Source organism: Mobula hypostoma, chromosome 24 (genome assembly GCF_963921235.1).
Source record: "Mobula hypostoma chromosome 24, sMobHyp1.1, whole genome shotgun sequence".
Taxonomy (NCBI): Eukaryota; Metazoa; Chordata; class Chondrichthyes; order Myliobatiformes; family Myliobatidae; genus Mobula; species Mobula hypostoma.
Window position 1 is genome coordinate 19,665,793 of NC_086120.1, and position 21,092 is coordinate 19,686,884.

The following is a 21,092-nucleotide window of genomic DNA, read 5'->3' on the forward strand; positions in this document are numbered from 1 at the left end:
CAGGAGATCGACTATGGTCATGCTGGGTTCAGAGAAGAACCACAATCAAAACTCTCATTTTTTGGAATAAATCAGCACTTTGTGGGTTCTAGGCCTCTGATGTATTAGAATTTAACAGTTCCCTACTTATCATTTCTGTTTTCTGCAAAAATAAAAATAAAATAAATACATTGTATAACATCACTTATTCAATATGGTTATTTAATAAATCCCTAGTTCAAGCCATCTACACAGCCTGCAGTAATTCCATTATTTTCCCTTTTAAACATAAGCAAGCTGTAGAAGATACCAATTGTACAAAGCCAGCTAAAGAAAATTCAGGATCACCCAAGAGCCTTCTTCAACTTTAAAAGCTGAGGTGGGTTAATGGTTTGGAACATCTACATCCTAAATGACCTATCCAACAAAGCTGTCCAAGTAAATACAATACTTTTTAATCTAACAGCAACATGAACCATAAGTAAGTAGAAATTCATTGCTGCCGCCATCATTCCGGAGTATTGAGAAACAACTACTTGAACATGCAAGCTAAAGTTTGAAGAACTGAGTCAATGGTGGCTGTCATTTTACACTTTTTATGTTCCAGATGAAACAAAATGCATCTCTGTATTACCAGCACCATTTCCACTGTTTATGCTCCCAACTCTTTGTTTGAAGATAAATGGAAATGCCTTTTTGAATGATTTTCTGAAGTTGGCTCCCATGAATGCATACACTATGGGATTGATGCAGGAATTAGTGTAAGACATGCAATGGGCCCAGATCTTCACTTTGTATGTATAATAACTCCTGTTAAAGTTTGGAAGGAAAGACTGCAAAAGGATATATAACTGGATAGGACCCCAGCAGATGGCAAAAAGAAGGACCATAACTGCTAACATTCTGGAGATCTTTGTGCGCATGGCCTCTGACCTTTCAGCAAGAAGCTGTACCTGTAAAACAGTTTTAGTCTGCGATAAGGACCCAATAACATACAGAAGCATGGATTAAGAAATGGCAATTTGATCCATTGAATTCATTTATACTATACTAAATACCTTATACTTTATATACTATAATTTAACTTTCTGAGAGAAAGCTTGGCATGAATAACCTCTAATCTCTCAAATGCAATCTGTAATTAATTTATTCTTGCATATCCTTCATCACAGCGGAGTAAAATTTTATTTCACTTAACAAAGGCATTAAGTATTGTGTAAGCAGAGAATAAAAAGGAATGCAGAGCTGAAATGATCACTTGTCTATGGAAGTTCAACAGAGTATTAACTTGTCTTGCCAATTGCCAGCTTGGAAATTCTAAGTTTTGAATAAAACTAATTACATCCATTACTCTAAGTAACCCTCTCAGATTTCACTGTCAGTTCTGCAGCAGAAGTGGAACCATAACAGGAGGATAAAACAAAAATCTGAAAATGCTTGGAATATTCAGCAGGTCAGCAAGTTTCAGGTTGGAAACATTTAGTCAGAACTGAAAAAGGAGACAAAAGATGCTTGTAAAGTTGCAAAAAGGGTGGGGTGGGTGTCTCTGACAAGGTAAAACCAGAGTGACCTTGTAAATAAGATTATCAGATCAACCGGTGAAGAGAGCAGTTTATTTATGTTGTTTCTTTTTGCACCCTGTGGTGCATCAGGCAAGGCAGCATGTTTTGCCATTTTCTTAGCAATTGTCTGTTTTTTAACGAGGCCAAATTGCTACCTCTACACTCAACCCAGCAGGGATGGAAAGAATACAAAGATTTGAACCCAGGACCATTCCCCTGTAAGTCCAGTGCTGATGCCACTACACCACCAGCCGAATGTATTTATATTTTTTATTTATTTAGAAATACAGCGCAGAACAGGTCCTTCCAGCCCACTGATCTGTGTCGCTCAGCAACCGACTGATTTAAATTGTCCTAAGCACAGGACAATTTAAAATGACTAATTAAACTACTAACTGATAAGTTTTTGGACTGTGGGAGGAAACCGGAGCACCTGGAGGAAACCCACATGCACACGGAAAGAATGTACAAACTTCCTGACAGAGGATGCCAGAACTGACCTCTGAACTCAGCCCCCAGCTGTAATAGCATTTTGTTAACCACCGTGCTACCGTGATGCCCAAAAATCAACTGCCATTCTTCTTTCTACAAAGCCCATTGCCGATCAGTCTCTCAGCAGCAGTGCTGTGTTGCCAAACTGGACGGTGGTCACTGGATGAAGATCCCGAAGGTTGTGACCAGAAATCAAACCCGGCCAGGCAGTTGGAGACCCAAACCCCAACCACTTAACTGGAGAGTGAGAACATAGACAAACCAAGGAATAAAAAAAAATGTAAGTTGCAAAATACAGAGCAGGAGGTCATACCCAACAGCCAGTATGAGCATGTCCTCCACTCACAGGGACAAAAAAGGATGACTGATACAGACATAGAAATCAAATCATCTGACGTAGTGTATTCTATATTGAGTCTAAAAAACTGTAACATGCCCAGGCAGAAAATTAGACGCAGTTCCTCAAGCTTACGATGATGTAGTGGCCATTACAGAGACTTGGCTGGCACCAGGGCAGGAATGGATTCTCAATATTCCTGGATTTCAGTGCTTTAAAAGGGATGGGGGGGGGAAGGGGAGGAAGGGTGGCATTACTGGTCAGGGATACTATTACAGCTACAGAAAGGGTGAGTAATGTAACAGGATCCTCCTTTGCGTCAGTATGGGTGGAAGTCAGGAACAGGAAGGGAGCAGTTACACTATTGGGAGTATTCTATTGACCCCCTGGTAGCAGCAGAGATACCAAGGAGCAGATTGGGAGGCAGATTTTGGAAAGGTGCAAAAATAACAGGGTTGCTATCATGGATGACTTTAACTTCCCTAATATTGATTGGCACCTGATTAGTTCCAAGGGTTTAGATGGGGCAGAGTTTGTTAAATGTGTCCAGGGCAGATTCCTGTCACAGTATGTTGACAGGCCGACTGGGGGAATGCCATACTAGATCTAGTATTAGGTAACAAACCGGGTCAGGTCACAGATCTCTCAGTGGGTGAGCATCTGGGGGACAGTGACCACCACTCCCTGGCCTTTAGCATTATCATGGAAAAGGATAGAATCAGAGAGGATAGGAAAATTTTTAATTGGGGAAGGGCAAGTTATGAGGCTATAAGGCTAGAACTTGCGGGTGTGAATTGGGATGATGTTTTTGCAGGGAACTATACTATGGACATGTGGTAGATGTTTAGGGATCTCTTGCAGGATGTTAGGGATAAATTTGTCCTGGTGAGGAAGATAAAGAATGGTAGCGTGAAGGAACCATGGGTGACAAGTGAGGTGACAAGTGAGGTGGAAAATCTAGTCAGATGGAAGAAGGCAGCATACATGAGGTTTAGGAAGCAAGGATCAGATGGGTCTATTGAGGAATATAGGGTAGCAAGAAAGGAGCTTAAGAAGGGGCTGAGAAGAGCAAGAATGGGGCATGAAAAGGCCTTGGTGAGTAGGGTAAAGGAAAACTCCAAGGCTTTCTTCAATTACGTGAAGAACAAAAGGATGACAGGAGTGAAGGTAGGACCGATTAGAGATAAAGGTGGAAAGATGTGCCTGGAGGCTGTGGAGGTGAGCGATGTTGGAGTTGTTAAAATACATTAGGATGGATAAGTCCCCGGGGCCTGACGGAATATTCCCCAGGCTGCTCCACAAAGCGAGGGAAGAGATTGCCGAGCCTCTGGCTAGGATCTTTATGTCCTCGTTTTCTACGGGAATGGTACCGGAGGATTGGAGGGAGGTGAATGTTGTCCCCTTGTTCAAAAAAGGTAGTAGGGATAATCTGGGTAATTATAGACCAGTGAGCCTTACGTCTGTGGTGGGAAAGCTGTTGGAAAAGATTCTTAGAGATAGGATCTATGGGCATTTAGAGAATCATGTTCTGATCAGGGACAGTCAACATGGCTTTGTGAAGGGGAGATTGTGTCTGACAAGCCCGATAGAGTTCTTTGAGGAGGTGACCAGGCATATAGGTGAGGGTAGTGAAGCGGATGTGATCTATATGGATTTTAGTAAGGCATTTGACAAGTTTCCACATGGTAGGCTTATTCAGAAAGTCAGAAGGCATGGGATCCAGGGAAGTTTGGCCAGGTGGATTCAGAATTGGCTTGCCTGCAGAAGGCAGAGGGTCGTGGTGGAGGGAGTACATTCGAATTGGAGGGTTGTAACTAGTGGTGTCCCACAAGGATTGGTTCTGAGACCTCTACTTTTCGTGATTTTTATTAACGACCTGGATGTCGGGGTAGAAGGGTGGGTTGGCAAGTTTGCAGATGACACAAAGGTTGTTGGTGTTGTGGATAGTGTAGAGGATTGTCGAAGATTGCAGAGAGACATTGATAGGATGCAGAAGTGGGCTGAGAAGTGGCAGATGGAGTTCAACCTGGAGAAGTGTGAGGTGGTACACTTTGGAAGGATAAACTCCAAGGCAGAGTACAAAGTAAATGGCAGGATATTGGTAGTGTGGAAGAGCAGAGGGATCTGGGGATACATGTCCACAGATCCCTGAAAGTTGCCTCACAGGTAGAGAGGGTAGTTAAGAAAGCTTATAGGGTGTTAGCTTTCATAAGTTGAGGGATAGAGTTTAAAAGTTGCGAGGTAATGATGCAGCTCTATAAAACTCTGGTTAGGCCACACTTGGAGTACTGTGTCTAGTTCTGGTCGCCTCACTATAAGAGGGAGGTGGAAGCATTGGAAAGGGTACAGAGGAGATTTACCGGGATGCTGCCTGGTTGAGAGAGTATAGCTTATGATCAGAGATTAAGGGAGCTAGGGCTTTACTCTTTGGAGAGAGGGAGGATGAGAGGAGACGTGATAGAGGTGAACAAGATATTAAGAGGAATAGATAGAGTGGATAGCCAGCGCCTCTTCCCCTGGGCACCACTGCTCAATACAAGAGGACATGGCTTTAAGGTAAGGGGTGGGAAGTTCAAGGGGGATATTAGAGGAAGGTTTTTTACTCAGAGAGTGGTTGGTGCGTGGAATGCACTGCCTGAGTCAGTGGTGGAGGCAGATACACTAATGAAATTTAAGAGACTACTAGACAGGTATATGGAGGAATTCAAGGTGGGGGGTTATATGGGAGGCAGGGTTTAAGGGTCGGCACAACATTGTGGGCCAAAGGGCCTGTACTGTGCTGTACTATTCTATGTTCTATGTTCTTACATTGCCCTCTCTCAGTGACAGTAAAGGAAGCCACATACCTATAGGTCAAAGTGGGAGTGAGACTGGGAATTAAAATGTGAAGCAACCAGAAGCTCAGGTTCAGCCCTGCGACTGAACACAGGTGTTCCACAAAGCAATCACTCAGTCTGCATTTGGTTTCTCCAATGTCAAGACCATACTGTGAATGCAAATGCAGTACACTAGAGTAGATAAAGTACAAGTGAATTACTGCTTCATGCCCTCTTGCTCTGCATTTTGCAAACCTCACCCACTTTTTCCTTGATTCTTTCATCTATGAAAACTAACTGTTCCTATTCACTCATTGACAGATAAACTTGTTTACAGCTCATCCCCATGATCACCCCATTTTAACACATCAGAGGCAAACATCCCTCTCCCTTGCCCTCCTTGCAGATTTACAAGCTTTTGTCACCTTTTCAGATTTGACGAAGAGTCTCGGATCTGAAATTTCACTCTGTTTCACTTCCCACAGATAAGGCCTAACCTGCTAAATATTTCCAGTATTTTCTGTTTTTGTTTAGATTTCCACCATTAGCAGTTTTTTTATTGTTAGCAAGAGGATAACACTTTGAGTATTTTTAAAAACCTATTAGATGTATTTTATTGCTTGCAGACCCCATTTAGTTTGAACAAAATAACTTTTATAAATGTATAAATCTAATTTTGTTGCCTTCCTCCTCCACTCCAACACTGTATTGAGCTCCAAATTTTCTTACTTTCTTCCTGACTTATTTATTCTTCTGATTTTTTCTCCTCTCTATAGGAAATAACAACCCCAATTTAATGTCAAAGCAAAAACCAGAACCCTGGTGGGGCAAGGTATCAGTATTTTAGTTCAATCATCCAGGAGATTACTTAAAAGTACAGATCGAATCCAAAAATGTCACAGTTTAATGAGTACATTTTATACGGGGCTATTCTAATGTATTTGAAAGAGGAAGTATTTAAACTAATACAGTATATGTAATTAAGGTTTACCTGAAGGTTATTATCAATGGGTTCCACAGCTGGTCGCCCCATCTGATGAAGCATAGCAGTGTAGGACACACAAATTGTGACTAGCGGCAGGAGATAAACAGCTAGGAAGTTGTGTATAATGAAGGCCTTCTCAAGGAAAGCTGACGGAAAAGATTCACTGCAGTACACTTGGGGCCCAAACCAGTATCCACTTTGAATCTTCTGATAGATAGCCACTGGTATGGACACAATAAACGAACCTACAATAATTTGCAGAGGGTTAACATGCTGAATAAAAGGGTTCTTTGTCACCTATTTCACAAGTTTTCATTTGGTAACTTGACTACTTCATTATCAGACTTAATTATTACTTTAAGCTTATTGAAATTATAATACGATTCAGTAGCAAGGATAGAATGGCACTTTACATGCACGTATAACAGAAGAGAATATCCTACAGTGCTGCACACATCAAAAGTGAACATAAATGCCAGTGCACAGAAGGAAAAGCTACAGGGAGCAGCTTGACCAATAATTTGTTCAAAGCAGCGAACATTAAAGAATGTCTGAAGGGAGGACACTTCATTTGGAGCTATTGATTGATATCGGGAGCACATGGCCAAAGCAGTACAAGACCCAGCCACCAGCACTGGGGAGAAGACTCAGGTAACCAAGACATAATTTTATTTTACAGTTTAATAAGCATTTTATCTACATTGATCAGTACCTAGAAGGATTATACTGAGCTCCATAGTTTTCAGGTATGAATAGCAATTACTTGCTTAGAAAAATATTGATTGATTAACCTTTTTTAAGTTAGCTGAAAAATATTAACCTGTAATTTAATAGGTTAATAAATTTTAAAAGTTGAGGTGGCATATCCCTTTCCACAAAATGTTTGCGGATATAAACCAATTATATTTAGCAATTGAATCAGTGGCTTCTGATCCTTAGCATGAAGTATTTAAGTCTTTGGCTTCTGTGCTTACCAATCCATATTCCGAGACTGATGCCCAAAGCCACTCGGGGGGTTCTCTGCCTTAAGGACCTGAGTGGGTAAACTGTCACGTACCATCTGTCCACACTCATTGCAGTCAATGTTATACACGTTGCCTGTACTGATACCTGCAAAAACACAGAGTATATTTCTGAAAACTAGTCCAACAGAAAGCATTTTCACAAACAGGATTGAGGTCCATTATGTAAGGTTTGAGTGATTAAATGTGTTGAGTAAACAATTCCAAACAGACTGAAAATTACAATAAATTTATTTATTCACACATTCTTTTTCTCTCTCTCCTTTTTCTCCCTCTGTCCCCCTCACTATACCCCTTGCCCATCCTCTGTTCCCCCCCCTTTTCTTTCTCCCTTGACCTCCTGTCCCATGATCCTCTCATATCCCTTTTGCCAATCAACTGTCCAGCTCTTGGCTCCATCCCTCCCCCTCCTGTCTTCTCCTATCATTTTGCATCTCCCCCTCCCCCTCCCACTTTCAAATCTCTTACTCGCTCTTCCTTCAGTTAGTCCTGACGAAGGGTCTCGGCCCGAAACGTCAACTGTACCTCTTCCTAGAGATGCTGCCTGGCCTGCTGCGTTCACTAGCAACTTCTATGTGTGTTGCTTGAAATTCCAGCATCTGCAGATTTCCTCATGTTTGCATTACAATAAATTTATTTGTCCGATCCTCCATCTGAACATTTTCAACAATCCTTCAACAATCTCAGACATCCACCCTGCAAAAACTCATTTCAGGAACGTAGCACCATCAATTTGCGGGAGACTTCGGGGAGAGGTGGGATGTCTGCAATAGAGTAGCTCCTTAGCAGCTGGCCAGCTAGTTTAAATAACGTTAGCTACGCTAATGAACGAATGACACCTGTTAAACTCACCTCAACATGTCTTTTACAGTCTTAACCCACCATGGGCAATAGAAAAGTCACTGTTGCAAACAGTGCAGCGAGCAACACTGTCATTATGTTGACCCCTATTAGGCAGGGGTACACTTTAGTGTAGTCTGGGGTGACGTACATTTCATTTTTTTGGGAACACTCTGCAATGGCGCGCTCTCGCTCGCGCTCTCTCTCTCTCTCGTGGTTGCTCATGCGCTCTCGCTCGCGCTCTCTATCTCTTGCTTGCTTTCTCTCTTGCTCGCTCTCTATCTCTCGCTTGTTTTCTCTCTCTCACGCGCGCTCTCTCTCGTGGTCACTCTCGCGCTCTCTCAAAAAAATTGATTTCCGTGATATTGTATATAATTTGCGGGCATCAGGGAGCCACTATTAATATGTGGGAGACTCCCAGAAGTTCCAGGAGAGGTGGGATGTCTGAAATCTGTATCAAGCATTTATCATTTATAACTTGTCTATGATATTGAGTATTTTTTTGCCAAATAAAATATTTTATCATTGTGAGTTGTACATATGAGCCTATCAGCTACTCAAGTTTAGGACAAAAGACTTAGGAGCAGAATTCGGTCTTTCAGACCATCAAGTCTGCTCCACCACCCCATTATGGCTGATTCATTATCCCTCTTGACCCCATTCCCCCGCCTTCTCCCCAGAACTTTTGATGCCCTGACTAATCAAGAACCTATCAACCTACACTTTAAATACACCTAATGACTTGGCCTCCACAGCCTTCTGTGGCAATGAACTGCACAAATTCACCACCTTCTAGCGGAAGAAATTCCTCCTCATCTCTGTTCTAAGTGGATGTCGCTCTGTTCTGAGGCTGTGCCCTTTGGTCCTAGGTTCACCCACTATAGTAAACATCCTCTCCACATCCACTCTCGTGTTACCAGTTAATAAAATAAGAACATAATATGCAGGAGCAAGTGAAAACCAATTACCCCTTGAGCCTGCATTGCCCCCAGTGCAAGTATATTCCTTCTTAAATATGGAGATGACATCTCGATTATTGCAGTTTTTGTCTTATTAGCATCCTGTAAAGTTGCATTAAACCTTCTCTATCTTTGTACTCCATATACTTTGCAATAGAGGTGGCATTCCATTAGTCTTTCTAATTACTTGGTGTACCCATGTGCCTACAGTGTTTCATGCACTTGGTCCCCCATTCGTACTACAATATCTTGTAGTCTCACTCCCTTGAAATCATAACTTGCATTTTCATTTTCCAAATCAAAATAGATAATCTTGCATTTTTCAACATTATATTCCATCTATCAACTACTTGCCCTTTCATATATCCCATGAATATTCCTTTGATGGTTCCTTATGCTGTCTGCACAAATTACTTATGTATCTGACTTTACATCATGACAGATGTAAACAGGACGACATCATGACATCTTTACATTGTGACAGACCCAGGACATCTTCAAGGAGCGGTGTCTCAGAAAGGCAGCGTCCATTATTAAGGACCTCCAGCACCCGGGGCATGCCCTTTTCTCACTGTTACCATCAGGTAGGAGGTACAGAAGCCTTTAGGCACACACTCAGCGATTCAAGAACACCTTCTTCCCCTCTGCCATCCAATTCCTAAATGGACATTGAACCCTTGGACACTACCTCACTTATTTCGTATATATTATTTCTTTATTTTTTGCACATTCAATATACGTATACAGTATTTTATTTATTTATTTACATTCTATGTTATGTATTGCATTGAACTGCTGCTTGTAAGTTAACAAATTTCACGTCACATGCTGGTGATAATACGAGAGGTGATTGATAAGTTCATGACCGAAGGTAGAAGGAGTCAATTTTAGAAAACCTAGCACATTTATTTTTCAATATAGTCCCCTCCTACATATACACACTTAGTCGAGCAGTCGTGGAGCATACGGATCCCTTCTTTGTAGAAGTGGTCCACAGCAGGGCTGATTGATAAGTTTGTGGCCTAAGGTAGAAGGAGATGAGTTATACAGCTCTTGTTACTTGTACGTGCAGTTCAACTCTTTGAGTGAAAATGCAGAAAGTTTGAAGTTAATAACTCATCGTCTACCTTAGGGCACGAACTTATCAATCACCCCTCGTAAACATAGTCACAGTCATACTTTATTGATCCCGAGGGAAATTGGTTTTTGTTACAGTTGCACCATAAATAACTAAATAGTAATATGTAAATTATGCCAGGAAATAAGTCCAGGACCAGCCTATTGGCTCAGTGTGTCTGATCCTCTAAGGGAGGAGTTGTAAAGTTTGATGGCCACAGGCAGGAATGACTTCCTATGATGCTCAGTGTTGCATCTTGGTGGAATGAGTCTCTGGCTGAATGTACTCCTGTGCCCAACCAGTCCATTATGTAGTGGATGGGAGACATTGTCCAGGGAAACCTGATTCTGATTCTGATCTGACTTTAATGTCAATCCCACATTCCCATCCCCACTAGTTTCATACCATTGCCTGTAAAGAGTCAATCGATATCTGCTTTTAAAAAAGAGAGAGGCAAAATGAATCTCAAAGACTTGCAACTTTGAAAGAAAAGGATGTCATTATATCACTGTTGTAGATGTATGACCTTTTATTTTTAAGCTGTGACCCTTAATTCTAGATTTTCCTACTTGAGGAAACATCCTTTCCACATCTAAGTTGTCAAAACCCTTGCAAATATTTCAAAAAAGTTCCCTCTTACTCTTCTAAGCTCCAACAGATACTTGCCTAGCCTGTTGAACATTCTACCTATTCATTCAGCAAACCATTACTGAACAGATTCAAACACATCTTACTTAAATGAGGAGACCAATGCAGTACACGATACTCCAAAAATGATCTCTCCAATGTCCTACATTAATAAAGAATAGCCTTTCTACTTTTATATTTAACTTCACTCACATTAATTTACAACGCCTTGTTAGATTCCTAGTGAAGTAAAATGCTCAAGACTTGGTTGTGCCAGATTGACAGGTTTTCCCAGATCTCAACATTATGCATATTAATACCTAAAAGTACACTTAATTTACCTTATTTTAGATGTTCTGCTGTTATATATCTTCCAGTGAACTAGTAAGTTTAAGGGGAGCACAGGAACCAACCAGAACCAGTGTGTTTAAATGGAGTGCTGGAAACAGCCCTACTAAGTTTAAATAGAGCATGAGAAACATCATCCAATGAGGCAGGTGCTAATCCATTGGTATTTCCAAATAATCAGGTAACATATTAGCAGAGTTTTACTGTTCTAGCTGCAGGTGTATATTAGCATACGTAAAACGTGCTCTGGCATAGGACATAGAGCTCTGCAATCTCTCACTACCTAGATAATAAGCATCTTTTTTATTTCCTGTCAAAATGGTCATTATGCTTCATTTGACCATAAAACCACAACATAGGAGCATAAGTAAGGCATTTGGCCCATCGAACCTGCCCTGTCCTTTCATCATGACTGATCCATTTTCCCTCTCAAGCCCATTGTCCTACCTTCTCCCCATAACCTTTAACGCCCTGACTAATCAAGAATCTATCATCCTCCGCCTTTGATACATGCAATGCATTGGCCTCCAAAGCAGCCCGTGGCGATAAATTCCACAGATTCATCACCCTCTGCCGAAAGAAATTCCTCCTCATCTCTGTTCCAAATGGACGCTCCTCTATTCTGAGGCTGTGCCCTGTGGTCCTAGACTCCTCCACTACAGGAAATATCCTCTCCACATCCACTCTATCTAGCCCTTTCAACATGCTCACTGAAACCCCTCAATTGAAACTCATTGAAGGGTTTCAATGAGATCCCCCTTTATTCTTCTAAATTCCAGCAAGTACCAGCCCAGAGCCTTCTAACACCCTTCATACGATAACCCTTTCAATCCCAGAATCATTCTCATGAACTTCCTCTGAACCCTCTCCAATGTCAGGGCATCCTTTCTTAGATAAGGGGCCCAAAACTGCTCACAATGCTCCAATGAGGCCTCACCAGTCCCTTATAAAGCCTCAGAATTACATCCTTGTTTTTATATTCCAGTCCTCTCGAAATGAAAACTAACGTTGCATTTGCCTTCCTCAACCACTGACTCAACCTGCAAGTTAGCCCTCAGGGAATCCTGTACAATGAATTTCAAACCCTTTGCATCTCAGATTTTTGAATTTTTTTCTGTTCACAAAATAGTCTACACTTATATTCCTTTTACCAAAGTGCATGACCATACATTCCTGACACTATATTTCATCTGCCACCTCTTTGCTCATTCTCCTAATTCATCTAAGTCATTCTGCAGACTCCCTGCTTCTTCAACACTACCTGCTCCTCCACCTATCTTCGTATCATCCACAACTTGGCCACAAAGCCATCAATTCCATCATCCAAATCATTGATATATAAAAAGAATAGGTCCCAACACTGAACCCTGTCGAACATCACTAGTCACTGGCAGCCAACCAGAAAAGGTTCCCTTTATTACCGCTTTTTGCCTCCTGCCCATCAGTCAATCCCCTATCCATGCATATTTTTCCTTTATTACCATGGGTTCCTATCCTCACCTTGTCAAAGGCCTTCTGAAAATCCAAGTACGCAACATCAACCAATTCTCCTTTAGTAAATCTGTTTGTAATTTCTTCAAAGAATTCCACCAGATTTGTAAAGCAAGACTTTCTCTTAAGGAGACCATGCTAAATCTGGCCTATTTCATCATGTGCTTTCAAGTACCCAGAGACCTTGTTTCTGCCCCTTGACACTCTTGAACTTCCAGCACACTGCAAGTGTCTTCCACTGTGAAGACTGATGCAAAATACTCATTCAATTCGTGTACCATTTCCTTGATCTCCATTGCTACCTCATCATTTTCCAGCAGTTCGATATCTACTCTCGTCTCCCTTTTACTCTTTATATATCTCAAAAAACTTTTTGGTATCCTCTTTGATATTATTGGCTAGAAACTTGTCCATTCACTTAGTCTATGTCCCTTTATAACCCTCCTTTTTTTTCTTTCACAACTTAGTTTCCTACCTATCCTTATGTCATTATCAAATTTAAGAAATGAACCACACTGTTGGTGCCTTCATGCAAGTGATTTATATTAATTGTAAAATATGAGGTCTCAGCACCAACCACTGTGACACACCACTCATCATATCTTGCCAATCAGAAAAAGTAACTTTTTTGTTACTCCCTATTTCCTGTTAATTAGCCAAGCTTCTCTCTACATTACAGCAAAAATCTTGGTGCACATTTTATCAAATGACTTCTGGAAATTAAGCACAGTAAAACTACTAGTTCCCTTTTATCCACAGTACATGTTAAGAACTCCAATAAAATGATCAAATATGATTTCCTTTCACAAAATTGTGTTGACTTTGCCTGACTACCTCAAATGCTAGGAAGTATTTGATAATAAATTTGAACATTTTACCGAGGACAATGAAGGAAAATGTATAGCTAACTGAACTAAAATTTCCTATTTCTGTCTCCTCTTTTTGATTAAAGTAATTACAGTTATTATTTTACTTTGTTTTTCAAACTAATGGAACCTTTGGTAAAATTAACTATAGACAATTTTTCCAGCCATTCTTTTTTAGCCTAAGGATCAAGTCCTGTGGGACCTGGATTCTTATCTCTGTGCAGCTACAACAGCGGCACGGTAACATAGCGGTTAGTGCAATTGCTTTACAGTGCCAGTTATCACCAGTTTCCTCTGCTGTCTGTAAGGAATCTGTATCTTCTCCCATCATTGTGTAGTTTTCCTCCGAGTGCTCCAGTTTCCTTCCACTGTTCAACGACATACGGTTAGAGATAGTGAGTTGTGGGCAAGCTACGTTGGTGCAGGAGGGATGGTGACACTTGCGGGCTGCCCCCCGAGCAATCTTCAGACTGCATTGGTCATTGACGCAAAACACCTTATTTCACTATATGTTTTGGTATATATGTGACAAATGAAGCTATTCTGTTTAAATTCCTCAATACCACTTATCTGGCTATAATGATTTCCTGATTTCCTCTCCCCCTTAATTACACAGACTCACTTCCTATAGGACCAATGCTCTACTGAAGCCCTCCATTGGTCGGAGTCGGCCATGGATGTTGTGTCCCAACTGTTTACGTAATACGCAAGCCAGTGCAATATGATATGGAGAGCAAGCTGTTGCCCATGTAGCAAGCTCCCCCTCTCTATGCATCAGTTGAACCCAAAGGAACAGCAGAGACCAATACAGTTTGGTACCAGCAGCATTGTAGGAGTTGCCAGTCAGCGTTGAACTCAACGTAGGACTGTCTTAGGGACTGCAGCTCTGGATTTTTCCTTGGGGTTTACTGCTGAAGCATTCTCCATAAGTGAGTACAGCTGCAAGGCAGTGGAGGTTCGAGCTTAGATTTTTCCTTCTCCTGAATGAGCTGCCAACCACAGCTGACAAGCCCCATCTGCCCAGAGCAACTGATTTTAAGGCACCAGTAACCTACCTTTGCCCCTCTCCTATCAGTAGAAGCAGTTCCGTCGGGCTTTGTAGCTAAGCCACATGCGAAGGCCAGGAGCTGGATTTGGTTGTCAGAGGCTATTTGAGACACACGCCTTTGGGAGCATTTAATAGGTAATGGGAGCTTATCCTCTCTACCACCGCCAGGCTACAACAACCCTAAGGAACCAATTCTCTGCTACTCTTTAAATATCTATAGAATGCTTATAGGAAGTACAGTACAGGATTTTTTGTGTATTTCTGGTTAGCTTCATTTGTAGTTTTCCTTTCCTTATTAACTTTTTAATCATCTTTTACTCTTTTATCTTATGTCCAATCTTCTGGTCTGCCATTTAGGTTTACAAGATTAGTTTCTTATAATTTAAGTTTAATATAATCTTTCAACTTCTTTAAAGCCGTGGAGTCACACAGCACGGAAGCAGGTCCCTTTGGTTCGATTTGTCCAAGTAAACCAAGATGTCAATCTGACCTCATTCATTTGACTGTATTTGGCCCATATCCCTTTAGGCTTAATGCCTCTATCAATGACAAATGCCTTTTAAATATTGTAATTGTACCCCATCTACTTCATTCTCTAGTAGTGTGTTCTGTATACCAACCCCCCACTGAATGAAAATTATGCTCAGGTCCCCTTTAAATCTTTATCCCTCACCTTAAGTTCATGCCCTTCAATTTTAGAATCCCCTATCCTGAGAAAAAGACTGACCATCCACTTTATCAATGCTACTCATAACTTTATATTCCTCTGTGAAGTAATTCCCCCATGAAAAAAATTCTAAGCCTGCCCAGCCTCTCCTGGTAACTCAAGTCCTCTAGTCACAGTAAACATCAATGTAAATTTTGTCTGCACTCTTTCCAGCTTACTGACGTCCTTCCTATAGCTGGGTGACCAGAATTACACTCAATATTCTAAGTGAGGTCTCACCCACATCTTGCAAAGTTGCAACATAACATCCCTCTCTTCTATGCAATGACTTGACTGATAAAGGCAAGCATGCTAAACACCTTTTTCACCACCCTGTCTATCTACGTCCCGAATTTCAGGGAACTATGTATCTGTACCCCTTGACCTCTCTGTTTTACCACACTTTCCATGGCCTTACCATTTACAGTGTAAGTCTTGCCTTGGCTTAACTGACCTAAATATAACTCCTTGTACTGGTCCAAATTAAAATTCTTCTGCCATTCCTCTACCTGCTTCCCCATTTCATCCAGATCTTGCTGTAATCTCAGATAACCTTCTTCACTGTACCAATTTTGGTATCGTTCACAAACTTATTAAACATGTTGACAATGTTGTCATCCAAATCATTAATAAAGATGCCAAACAACAGTAGAGGCAGCACAGATCCCTGCAGCATACAGCTGGTCTCAGCCATCCAATCTGAAAAACAACCTTCCACTACCACCCTCTGACTCCTCTCACCAATCAATTTTGTATCCAATTGATTAGCTCACCCTCGATTCCAAGGGATCTAAACTTCCAGACCTTCATGCAGGACCTTCAGATTTTGACATAGACCTTGCTAAAGTCAACGTAGACAATGTCTACCACCCTCCTCTTTGATTAACCATAGATGGTAGATCCTTTCTTTGGATTTTTTTTGTTTGGTTGGAATATATTCTATGAGGGTTGGTAGATTATCCCACCATGGTAAGACTTACAAGGTTACCCAATCCTATCCTAGTCTACTAACCACTGAAAAATAAAAATATAGAAGTCTAAGTACAGTACAATCACTAGTTCTCTTCAAATACTGTTCTTCTATCAAATACTGTATCTTTGATCAGCTAAGAATATTATATTGATGGAAAGGCTAGGGCTGTTTTCCGTGGAGCAAAGAAGGCTGAAGGGTGACCATAGAGGGGTTTAAAAAACCACAAGGGGCATAGATAAGGTGGATAGTCACCTTATTTTTTCCCACGGTTGGGACAACTAAAACCCAGAGGACTTGGGCTTAAACTGAGAGGGAAAAGATTTAAAGGGGGCCTAAGGCACATTTTCACACAGATGATGGTGGGTTTATGGGATGAGGAGCCAAAGATGATAGTAGAAGTGGTACAAGTACAATGTTTAAAAGTCATTTGACCCCATCATGGATAGAAAAGCTTTAGAGTTATAATGGTCAAGCACAGGCACAATGTTCAGCATGGGAAAGTTGGGCTGGAGAGACTGCTTTTGTTCTGTATAACAATATGATTCTCTTCCTTCATAACTAATATATTCTTTTTAAATATGATTCAGCCACCCGTCGGCAAATGCACTGAGAGCTAGAGGCACTGATCAGCCTCCAGCAGGTGACGCTCTTTAGCTGCTTTCTTGAGGATACTATTACAAAATGCATTAATTTTCTATTAATTCAAGTGAGTTTAGAAACGGGGTAAAAATACACTCTACGCCCTTTTTTAAGCTTAGGGTGAGGGTGAAGTGACAAATTAAGAAAATACCACATGATCCGTTGCAGCATAAATAAATAGTATAAATTCTCAATTGAAAGAATATAATGTTTAAATGGTGTAAAATATTGGTGGCTCAGGTTGAGACATTTAATGTTGCAGTGTTCGCTGAGCTTCGTGAACACCATAATGTTTAAATCTCAGCCAGGGAAATCTACAACCTAGTAATTTGAACAACTTGCAGTAATCATTACATGCTCCTTCCTTTTCTCTTCCTTCCTGATCTACCTAGCACCTATCACATTGCCTCTTTTCCCACCTCCCTCCCTTTATTCTGTGCTCCACCATCTTTATCTATTACATTGCATCATCTCCAGCCATTTGTCACTTTCACTTCTCTCTTGCCAGCTTCTGGTACCATTCTCACCCTCCCCCCCCACCCCCGCCACCTAGACCCACCTACCACCTGCTAGCCCTTGCTCCACCCTTTCCCCTCCACACATTTATATTACCTTCCCCCTGGAGCTTTTAGTCCAGATTTAGGGAGTCTCGACCGTATTTACCAGCATAAGTGCTTCCTGACCCACAAAGTTCCTCTGGAATCTCATGTGTTGCTCCAGATTCCAGCATCTGCATTTTCTTGTGGATCCTTTATTGGAACTAACTTTTCATGTGTCAGGTGTGCTTCTAGCCAATAATGTGAGTTTTTCTTTTCACTTCCTTAACATCTACTGGCCAGGGTTAATACATTTGGATATGTTTCTAGTGTTCAACTGTGGCTACCCTGTTTGGATAAAATCTAGTTAGATCTAGAGCTTTACAGTTCTGTTAGTTACTAAGATGAGCATGATAAAATGGTTAATGGTGAATAATTTATGTTGCTATGTTTTGCACGATGCTTTACCCTATGGGCTATTGAGAGATGGAGATCATAAGGGTTCCCTTTTATGCAGGGAAATAGAATGGGCTAAGTGATGCCCTGTTGTCATTTCAGCAGCCTGATCCATTATTGCCTTACACGGTGGCTTCAATGAGATGAGTCAGTTTAAACATTATTTCATTTTAATGTAATAACCATATTCCTGACTACCCATATTTAATGTAATTGAAATGAAGCTAGTCTTAAAGACTTACCGACTGTATATTTACACCATTCAAGAAATCTCACTTATCAATGACATGAATCTCCTGGCGGAGAACTGCCCGCAATTCAACTAAATTCCGCAAAATTTATGTCATCTGTCTTTCACGAGCAGATTATCACCTGAAATGGCCAACTGTACATTTTCCGTCAACTTCAATTGGTTGCTAGCCTCAGATACTGAATAAACACAGTTGAAAAAATGGTAATAATTTTAAAAAAGAGAAATAATCAGCAAGTTAGGCAGTGCCGGACGAGAGAGAAAAGAGATGACTTTTTAGGTCGATGAATTATCAATGGAGCCCCTAATAACCTGTTTACCAAACCTCCCGGCTCTGGCTGGATACCAAGCAAATGTATGTCATCTCTTCTCACAGTCCACTAAGGGAAAGGGTAGTTCCAGTTTTGCTAAAGCGATGGATACCTAATGTTTTGTGACAAGATTGCGCGCCAATTCAGATTGAATGCAACGATTGCTCCGTCTTCGATACACAGTGGCAAACTCAGTGATTGCTTTGATTTTTCATTGTTCCATTCCAACTCATTGTTATGAAAGACTGAGGACTGGTACGCCTATAAACTACCTTTCGGTCACCAGAATCCACGATATTAGGTAGATACTATATTTCGTAGAATTAAACTGCAAATATGAGGAGTGAAATTGTCGTTTAAATCACTGCATCAACAACTAGAGATTACGATTAACTGAGCTCAGGAGAAACAAGTGTCAATTGGGTCAATCGAGAGAGGGAAAAAAAGATGTTAGGAAAGCTTACTTGTTGCATATAGTTGACAAATTTACACATGAACTCCCCGAAAATCCAGCTTGGGAGAGGGTACAGGACTGCGGTGAAAGGCACGCAGCACACCAGGAAAATAATATCGGTTGTAGCTAAATTTGCTTGGAAAAGAAAAAGTTCAAAACAATTTAGATGCAGCAGAAGTTAGGAGAACAAACCTGATTACATGCTAAAGAGCTATCTGATTGTTGTCGAAATAGGTCAAAGTTTAAATAATTCAATGCATTCTGACATATTTAGGTAGATGAATTATTACTCACTTCACAGAAAATAATATGCCTAATGTATAAACTATTCCTTTATATTAGCCCGTTATAGAACCGATTTGTCTTGTCTCAGTGATCTGTACATCAGATTTATAATTGCGAATTTATAAAGAATTAAATAAGATCACATTCCGCATTTAACTTACACAGGTTCAACTGCAAACAAAATACTAACTTGGAAATTGCACATTTAGATTTTTGCTTTGCTTTTAGGCACTGAACTTGATCTAACTGCTCTACTGTAACTGGCTTTACATTAATTTCAAAGGGAATGGACCAATATTTTAACCATTCTTCATTAAATCTGCATGTTATATGTAAATCTACTTGTAGAATATTCTAGAAATATACACATCGGTATGATTTTACACATGGATATTGTTACCTATGTAAAAGTTGGTGACGGTTCGCATCTGCTTGTGCTTCGTTACTACATAGATCACCAGCGAGTTTCCAGCGAGTCCAACCACCATCAGAATCCCAAAGCAGAGAGGTACTAGCCAGGCGTCCATTAACACTGGAGGGGTGGGAGCAGTAGTTGTGTTACTGCAGATGTATCCCAAACATGACCCGGTGAAATATTGTAATGATTCATTTGTCGAGGGGGTCACAGAAGAACCCATGGTCTGCCGAACGAAATAAATGAGACGCTGTTAAAATCGCCACATGTACAAAGGAACATGGACATGATTGTCGCCCGAGAGATCCGCACGGGCTTTTCTCTCGGTCTGTGATGGTACCTGTGTAGATGAAATTTAGAACCTTTAGTGCAGACTGATGGAACCGAATCGGTCCCGCGCAATGTTCGTAGCGTCTACGATCTTACCCAGAACTCGTTGGTAGGAACCAGTCAGATCAAAGAAAGGAGACTTTGCAGCAGCTGGATGAGTGAGTGCAGGGGCTGATTTTCTCTCTCTCTTGCTCTTTCAGTAAGAGCTCCTGACGTGTTTGTGAAATCAAAGCGGAGGATTGGGTAGGAGGTGCGCACTGGTGAAACCCGGAGCTCAAATTCAGTGAGATTTAACCCAAATTGCAATGACTCAAATCCCAACCAAAATATCAAGGCATTTTAATCCAAGCCCTAATAACAAATGACTCGGGTATTCCATCATTTAAAGATTAATTTGTAATCTTTACAGTAATTATTTTCTACTACATTTTCCTATCTTCCAGTTGACATTTTAGCAGATAGATACTTTATTGATCCCAAGGGAAATTACAGTGTTCCAGTATCATTACAAGTGCACAGGTATACAAATATTAGGAGAGAAGTAAAAAAAGAATAAAAAATAAGTTACCTCAAACAGTCTAACAGGAGGGGGGGGGGGTCATCACTTCCCCCGCCGTAGGTTGACTCATTATTGAGCCTAATGGCCGAGGTTAAGAATTTGGAGCAGCGCAGTTGTCTTAGTCTATTATTTTAAGTGCTCCTCTGTTCAGCCAAGGTGACATGCAGAGGGTGAGGAACATTGTCTAGTATTGCCAGGGTTTTCCGTAGGGTCCTTTAGAACCATAGACCATAGAACACTACAGCACAGAAAACGGGCATTATTCCGCTAGTCCCCTTGACCTGTATCCAGTCCATAACCCTCCAGACCACTCCCATCCATGTACCTATCCAATTTATTCTTAAAAGTGAGACCGCATTCACCATGTCAGATGGCAGCTCTTTCCACATTCCCACCACTCTCTGAGTGAAGTTCCCCCTAATGTTCCCCCTAAACCTTTCCCCTTTCACCCTAAAGTCATGTTCTCTCGTATTTATCTCTCCTAATCTAAGTGGGAGAGCCTATTCACATTTACTCTGTCTATATTCCTCATAATTTTGTAAACCTCTACCAAATCTCCCCTCATTCCTCTATGCTCCAAGGAATAAAGTTCTAACCTGTTCAATCTTTCCCTGTAACTCAACTCCTGAAGACCCGGCAACATCCTAGTAAATCTTCTCTGCACTCTTTCAATCTTACTGATATCCTTC

At 41.0% G+C, this 21,092-nt stretch overlaps 1 protein-coding gene across 1 annotated transcript; it reads right to left on the reverse strand.

The window, feature by feature from the left end:
* Positions 1-575: 575 nt before the first annotated feature.
* LOC134337185 (G-protein coupled receptor 54-like) lies at positions 576-19,737 on the reverse strand. Its single transcript, XM_063032014.1, has 5 exons — positions 19,500-19,737; positions 18,825-18,949; positions 7,146-7,281; positions 6,178-6,416; positions 576-932 (listed from the first exon to the last, which is right to left on the reverse strand). The coding sequence occupies exons 1-5, from the start codon at positions 19,735-19,737 to the stop codon at positions 576-578; spliced, it is 1,095 nt and encodes a 364-aa protein (XP_062888084.1).
* Positions 19,738-21,092: the final 1,355 nt, after the last annotated feature.